This window comes from Petaurus breviceps, unplaced genomic scaffold, assembly GCF_028583685.1.
Source record: "Petaurus breviceps papuanus isolate PSGF00001 unplaced genomic scaffold, PetGlider_PUasm1.0 490, whole genome shotgun sequence".
Taxonomy (NCBI): Eukaryota; Metazoa; Chordata; class Mammalia; order Diprotodontia; family Petauridae; genus Petaurus; species Petaurus breviceps.
In genome coordinates, this window is record NW_027186352.1 from 11786461 (window position 1) to 11794569 (window position 8109).

Here is an 8109-nt window from a genome sequence, read left to right on the forward strand (position 1 = left end):
CAGAGTCACAGGATTGCAGAGAGGAGAGGTCAGAGATTATGAGAAGAGGTGTCTGGGGTTGCTGTCTGCTGGAGGCCAGAAGGGACAGGACCAAGGGCTCATGTGGGCAGGGGCCACCTGGTTGTCAGGGCCTGTGGGAAAGGGAGAGGGAGTGGAGGGATGGTGTTGAGAGGGGCGAAATGGATGGAAAGTACTTTACAAACCTGACCAGGCTATATAAATTATCATGCATATTACATAATATTTATACACATATACATATATATCTTTATTCCACTCACCTTTGCCTTCCTTTAAGATCCTATGTACTTTATTTTATGTGCTTAAAAATCTTGTTTGGAGGAGGGTCCCAGGGGATTCACCAGACTGCAAAAGGGGCATAGGACACGGAAAAGGTTAAGAAGCCCTGGTTTGGATGCATTGTCACAGGAAGCACTCACCAATGAGTAACCGTTAGCTGGTAAATGTATCCAGGTCCAGAACTCAGCCCACCAGGCCACTTCTTTGGCTAGGTTACCCAGTGACTAGAGAAATCCCCTAGAGAAAGTCAGGAAGACCTGAGTTTAAATTATCTGTCAGAAACTTATTAGCTCCCTCAGCCTCAGTGTCCTCATTTGGAAAACGGGGTTAATAATAGCATCTAGCATGAGGATCAAGTGAGCTCCCATTCAGAGGGCTCTCCAAGGCTACGTCCTCATTGCTATTCTAAAAAAGATGCTGGTGGTCGGGGGAGAGGGGAGGCGTGGCTTGGCAGCTGGTTCTCTCCAGGAGCGCTAAGCCTCTTTTTTTCCAACCCCTGCAGTGAGGTGACCAAAATGTCGCTGGAAGCATCCCTGAAGCAGCTGCGCTGTACCTTCACCTGGCAGTTATTCAGGGAAGAGAAAAGCCTTGAGAATCTGGAGGAGAAGATCACAGACAGCATTGGGTTTCTGTGCCCCCAGTCACAAGGGTCTGCACAGAACCTCCTGGCCTACCTGAAGCACCTTCAGGGCCGGGACCAGGAAGCCCTGAGCTGTCTCAAGCAAGCTGAGGAGCTGATCCGGCAGGAGCATCCTGGCCAGGCCGATGTCAGGAACCTGGTCACCTGGGGCAACTATGCCTGGCTTTACTACCGCATGGGCCGGCTGGCGGACTCACAGGCCTACCTGGACAAGGTGGCAAAGACCTGCAGGGAGTTTGCAAACCCATACAGGCTCGACTGCCCTGAGATGGACTGTGAGGAAGGCTGGGCCAGGCTCAAGTGCGGCCTTCCCTATGCGGAGCACTCCAGGTCCTGCTTCAAGAGGGCTCTAGAAAAGGAGCCGGGCTGCCTGGAGCTGCATGTGGGCCTGGCCATTGCCACCTGTATTCAGGATGAGGTCAGCAGATCCTGGAGACAGGAAGCTGTCGACCTCCTAAGGCAGACCATTGACCGGGATCCTGGCAACAGTTACCTTAAGGTGCTCCTGGCCTTGAAGCTCCAGAAAGCGAATGATGTAACCCAAGGAGAAAAGTTAGTGGAAGAAGCCTTGGCGAAAGACCAGTGTCCGGATGTTTTACGGATGGCTGCCAAATTCTACCGCAACCAAGGTTCCTTGGAAAAAGCCCTTAGCCTGTTTGAGAAGGCTTTGGAGTGCCAGCCCAACACGAGCTCACTCTACCACCAGATTGGGTGCTGTTATCGCACCCTGGCCAACCAAGAGCTGCAAAAGCAGGTGGGGGAGCTGCTGGACCCTGAGACCCGCCGAGAGAAGGTGAGACAGCTCCGGGGCCAGGCTGCCAAGTATATGGAAAAGGCCATCGAGATGGATGGCTGCTACCCTAATGTGTACTCAGATCTCGCCTCCATGTATGCCTCCCTAGGCCTCCTTCAGAAGGCAGAGGCCACCTTTCAAAGAGTCCTTCTTCTGGAGCACCTCACAGAGAAGGAGAAACAGTATTTCCACCAGCGTTACGGGAGTTTCCAAGAGTATTTCCGGGGCCAAGAAGATATTGCCATTCACCATTATTTGGAAGGTGTGAAAATAAAAGAAAAATCTATCCAGTATGAGAAGATGAAGTCCAGACTGCAAGAATTAGCAGATCAGCAGGGAGACCAAAAAGATACCAGCTTGCAGGGCTGGCGGCTGCTGGGCTACTTTGCCAAGCTGAATGAGGATGAGTCACTGGCCCTTGAGTACTATGAGAAGGCTCTGGGCATCCTGCTCAGACAGTCCAACTCAGGCGTTGCAAACCTCTTCCCCTCTTCTTCCTCTCTAGAGGCAGAGAGAGATGGGGGCCCGGGAAGGCTCAGCCTCCCATTCCAGAGGCCCAGGAATAGCACCGATTCTGCGCTCAATGGGGGAGAACAAAATGAAGCAAGACAGATGGGAGATGCCTACGAAGACGAATGGGTGTCCAGGAGGAGCCGGCCCTCCCTTCTGAGGGCCTGACTGGGGTGAAGAAGGAGAGCTGGTGGCCCAGAATGACCAGGAGATGGCGGTGTGACAGACAAGACAGCTCGCGCCTCATGCTGATGGCTCCCTGGCCACTCCCCTTCCCACATAGCTACAGAAGCACCACTCTTTACAAGTCATGGACAAAAGGACTGTAGCAACCTGGGGACGTTGCTGGCTTTGGATTTTGTCTTCATCTCCTCTGTTCCTACACCAATAGCTTCGTTGCATGACTCAGAATCTGTCAGTGGCTCCCCACTGCCCCCAAATGATGTCTGGACAGCTCAGCATTTGAGGAAGCTGCCAGTGTGGTTGTCCTTTGCTCTTCTGGAGCCCTCTGGGCTGGCCCCATCTTTCAGCCTTGCTCATGAGACTTCCTAGACCAGAAATCAGTTCACCTGCCAAGGGGGGCTACTGGAAGGGGGGCATTTCCAGCTATGGAAATTCCCCCACCCTTTAATAAAGGCAGCTCAAATGCATCATTTCCTGTCCTATCCCCTAACAGCTGGAAAATAGCTCCTCTCCCCTAAGTCTCAGACAGCCCTTATCTCCAGTTTTCTGACCCATGTGATGTGGTCAGTGCTCACGTACAGGTCATCTCCCCTCCTGTCCCCCTTTTGACTTTGTAATATGTAGCTGTAGGACAGTGCCTGGCACACAGTAGATGATTAATAAATGCTTGTTGATTGACAGGGCAGTGTCTTAGTCATCTTGGCATCTAGCACACATAGCAGGCTATATTCTGAGAGCTGTATTTTCAGATGATTGTTTCTTTTGTCATCTGATGCTTTTTTTTTCTGTGGTTAAGCATTATTCAGAGCACAGCTTCCCTAGAATGCCCAAGGGGTCCAGGACACAGAAAAGGTGGGGAACAGGCCTTCCCCTTGGCTCTTACTGTTACCACCAAGACAAAGCAGATGGGGCTGCCCTGTGCACACGCTTCCCACCCTGTTTCTGCCTGCTCCTCAAATGATCGCTGTTAGGTCTCTAGCCCTCAGTGCTCGATGTTCTCCATATCCTTTCATGCCATCTCCTTTTGGGCGGCTCTCCATGTTCCCTTTAATATCCCGTCCCACCGGGGTGTCTGGGAGGAAGAGTTCAGCCCAACTCGCTCTGGGTCCTACGTCCCCCTTGAGAGAAGGCAGCTCCAGCTGGCAGCTTCCTTCAGACCCATCCTAGAACACATACTGCCAGGCAGCTTGGGGGCAGGTTGGATAAAACCACCTAAAGGTCATTGAATAGACTAGACCCATAGCGCAGAAGACTTAGAGCCCTGAGAGACTCCCTTGGGGAAGTTACTTACTCTGGGCCTCAGTTTCCACATTTAAAAAATGGGACATTGCACCAGATGGCTGTGGAGTCATCTGACCCTGCTTGACTGAGCCCACTTTACCAGTAAGAAGACTGAGGTCCAGCAAGAGAGAAAGTGTATCCTCCAATGAATGAAGATCAGAGCTGGGGCCCACACCCAGACTTCCTGACTCCTGATGTATTCTGCTCATCATCTCTCCCCACCAAATATGTAGTCTTCCTACTAGGACCTAGCTTGGCCAAAAAAATGAAACAAAACAAAACATCCCAAACCACAAACCCAAAGGAGATGGGCTGCTTTTGGGGAAAGGAGGGGCAGCCACAAATGATAAGTCTCACTGCCTTGTGGCTTTGCTTTCTTCTCCAGAGACACCTGAGAGGGCTGCTAGTTCTCTGTGTCAATTGCTCTGGAGTGTCACAGAAACTCCTTGGAGTGGCTCAGGGCCAGTGGTGGGTATCTAGGCAGACCTAGATCATCCCTCAGGCCTCTCCCATCTCTATATCCTGACCCCCACCCCACACAGAAAGCTGCTGAGTGGTGGCAAAGATCCTCCCTCCCAAGAGGCTTCCCACCTCTGCTCAAGTACACTGTCCATTCTTGGTCACAGGTGATGAAACCAATGGGGAAGTGCTAGGCTATGGGGAAGGAGTGTTGGAGAGGCTTAGGATGGTGGGTGGGCCTTCATTAATTGAGTTTTTTCATTACAAGGGAGACAATTATGTGTGTGTGAAATGACTGGGGTAAAAAGCAAGACGCATCAAGAAAACTGGTTGGTTTAAAAAAACATTATTATTTTTAAATAATGAAGAAAAAGAAAAGTCAGGGGATGGGTTGCCTTCACATCCACTAGGTGGTGATGTTGGACCTCAGGTTGCTGGCATCTCTTTCCCAGGCCTTGTAGACCAGACATGCCAGGCTGAGAAGGGCCGCCTGGTCTGTATTGAACTTGACATCGCAGTCATTTTTAGGTAAAATCCCACCTGGTCCCCACTTGAAGACTTCCTTGTAACAAAGAAAGATAGCCAAGCAAAAACAAGTCAATAAAGTGGCTACTTCTGATAGTGTATATAGTATACACTCTGCCACACCTGTAACCACTTGTGCCAGGGGAAGACTTTCTTAGTTATGACTCTGCCTAGTTCAGCTACTAATGGGGTTAAATGAGAGGAAGAAACAGATTAGATAAAGACCCATTCCCCTGGTTTTGATTTTTTTTCACCTCCTTTTTTCATTCAATTTTCTTCTTTTTGTTTTTCCTTATTCTCACTTTTCTCTCCCTCCCCATCTCCTTCTTCCTCCCTTCCTCCCCCATCCCCTCCCCTCTCCTCCCCTCCCCTTCCCTCCCCTCCCTTCTCCTCTCCTCCCTTCCCCTTCCCTTCCTTTACCTCTTTTTCCTTTTTCCTCCTTCCCTTTTGGACCAGACTTATCATTTCACTGGTAAGGGGGATGCATTTTTGGGCCACAGGAACTCTTAAAGACCATCTCCTAAGTTACTGAGGGATTGCGGCTGACTTTGGTTTGGAGACTACCCATAATGATGAAATCACAGCCTCATGAATTATTACTGAAGTGATGGTTGCTTAGCCAGGGGAGGACCTGTGTTGTTTCCTCCTTCTTTTAATAAAGCTTTCCTCCGTCATGTAACCAGCCACATTCAGCCGCTGGGGAGTTGGTCTCTGTATGATGGGGGCGTAATTGTCCTGGGTTCCTGGGTGGGGGTTGGAAATTAAATGAGTAAAAGAATCTTCCACATTGAACCCACAGTGTCTCATGTTTCATGAGAGTTCAGGGCTGCCCTTCTGTCTCTTCCTTTACCCACTTTCTTCTTTCTTTACCCTCCCCTGGACTCTCTTTCCCTTACTCTGCTCCCTTCTCTTTTTTTTTTTTAATGGATTTTTCATCCAAGTAACTTTCTTTTTATTAGTCAGTCAACAAGCATTTATTAAGCACTTCCTGTATGCCAGGCACTGAGATAAGTGCTATGGCTATAAAGAAAGTTTAAAAAAAAAGGAAAGAAAAAGAAAGAAGGAAAGGAAAGGAAGTGGGGAGGAAGAAGGGAAGAAAGAATGAAAGAAAAAAGGCAGAGAGGGAAGGAGGAAGGATCTGCAGGAGGTCTATGGTCAGGACTAATTTCTACACAGAAAATCCCATGGGGATCAGAGAGATGGGGGAGCTGAGATAAAGAAGTGGAGAGCTCTTCTCCCTAGCATGGGAATGCCTTGAGAAACAGCTGGTGCCAAGGCTACTTCCACTGATTTCTGGCACCAACATGCTCTTGGAGGAGATCAGAGTGGTAGAGAGGTTGGTGGGCATAGATTGTAGACATCAGAAGGTCAGAGGATCCCACATTTACAGCTGGCAGGCTCAGCCCCCTGTTTTACGGGTGAGAAGGTGAGGCTGGTTTGAGGTAAAGTGACCTGCCCAAGGTCACCCACCTTGGTAGTGCCTCCTGCAAAATTTGAGCTCCTCTTTCTGCCCTCTATTCGTGGTGGTGCTGCCTAGTATAAAGTCATTCCTGGAGTTGGTGTGGAGGGTCAGCTCACTTTCTGAGGCAGAAGGCACTGGCCTAGAGTCAGGAGAGAGCAGAGTACAAGACCTTCCTTGGACACTTGATATCTGTGTCTCTGTGGGGAAGCTTCCGAGAGCCTCACTCTCCTCATCTGTAAAAGGGGATAATGCCTATAGAACCTGCCTCACAAGGTGTTGAAGCTTCAATGAGATACTAAAGTACTATATAAAGATAACAATTACTGTTATTATTGTGATGTGACATGACTGGAATTGGGGTATGAGGAGCTTCTTAGATGTCCGGCTCAGCATACCTGACTCTTTCTACCACCCATCCAATAACCAATGGCCATCCAAGGGCCAAAGCATTTACCTCCTGTAACTAGGAGGGGTGACTGGGACTTTGTCCAAGGTTGTCACCATTTTGGAGGGGGCATGATTCTTCCCCAGTAAGTCTTTCAGCTTGTTTTCCCTGTGACAGCCACTCTGCTCCTGGGTCCTTCCTCCCCCCTATTCTATCCTCCCAGATTCCACTTGCTCTTCTCCAAGTCAAAACCCCTGGCTGTGACTGGTGCATGGACATCACACTTAGAACTGAGGCCTCTGTAGGCTTTAGGGTTGGTAAACTGCTTTACAGACATGGTCTTATCTGAGTCTCCTAACACCTTGGTGAGGCAGGCACTGTAGGAATTGTTGACCCCATTTTACAGCTAGGGAAACTGAAGCTCAGAAGGGCCAAATGACTTGTCCATTGTCACATAGCTGAGGAGTGCCAGAAGTGAGATCTGAGCTCAAGTCTGTTTCCAGGGCCAGTGCTTTCCCTCTCATTGGCTTTTGGTGAAGGCTGGTTTGATAGAAGACAGCAAACATGAATTGTGGACTGCCTTAGGGTGACCAAGGTGGTCACCAAAAGCCTATTATAATAGGATTACAGAGCTAGAGCTTGGGAGAACTCTAAGGAAGCTTCATCATTTTACAGGTAGAGAAACTGAGGCCACAAGAAGTTGAGTGGATTGCCTATAGTCATACAGGTAATAAACATCAGTTGCACATGTCATCTCCCCAATAGAATGTAAATTCTCGGAAGGCAGAGACAGCTTCATTTCTGTTTCTGTGCCTAGATAATAATAGCATTTATATAGTGCTTTAAGTTTGTAAAACATCTTATAAATATTATCTCTTTTGATCCTCATGACAACCCATGGGAGGTAGGTGCCATTATTACCCTCCTTTTACAGATGATGAAACTGAAGCAGGCATCGGTTAAGTGCCTTGCCCAGGGTCACACAGCTGGTGTCTTCATTTGAGCCCAAATTGGTTGATAACTATGCTAGAGCATGAAAGCCTTTCCTGAGTATACTGCCCCCAAGAATCCTTCAAATGACCTATCCGAATATATTTGAATATTTGTTCTGCATATACTTTGGTGTATGCTTAAGTTTGATGAGAGAGACAACATGAAAGCCACTGTGCTCAGAAAAAGCTGTTCTTGTGTTGAAGGCAGCCAGATGGTCGTGGAGAGAAGGCTGGGCTTGGAGTTGGGAAGACCTGAGTTCTGAGAAGGGCATTTATAATTTTCAGATTAATCGACATGGTATGTGTAATGAATATATTAATGATTTCGTTTTCTCAAGAGTTCCCTCTCCAGCTTGGGAGGCAGAGCTCACAATCCAGCTTAAAATGACTGATCAAAGCTCTGCCAATGTTCACAGCCACTGGGCCTTAAGTGAAGCAAATCACAGACTGTAGACCCTGTTCGGGTCACAGAACTCCGGTTCTGTGCTTAACAATCCCCGCAGGCTTGACTCCAGAATTACTGTCTCATGGGACTTGGGAAATCACTAAAGGATTGTCTGCACCTTACCCAGTGGTGAT

At 48.7% G+C, this 8109-nt stretch overlaps 1 protein-coding gene across 1 annotated transcript in view; it reads left to right on the forward strand.

Moving 5' to 3' along the window:
- Positions 1–3106, forward strand: part of LOC138172143 (interferon-induced protein with tetratricopeptide repeats 3-like) — a 4826-nt gene extending 1720 nt beyond the window's left edge. The window contains exon 2 of the mRNA XM_069101754.1: positions 803–3106. Within this exon, the coding sequence (XP_068957855.1) occupies positions 803–2411 (1609 nt within the window). The 3' untranslated portion in view covers positions 2412–3106. The remainder of the gene's footprint in view (positions 1–802) is intronic.
- The last annotated feature ends 5003 nt before the right edge of the window (positions 3107–8109 follow it).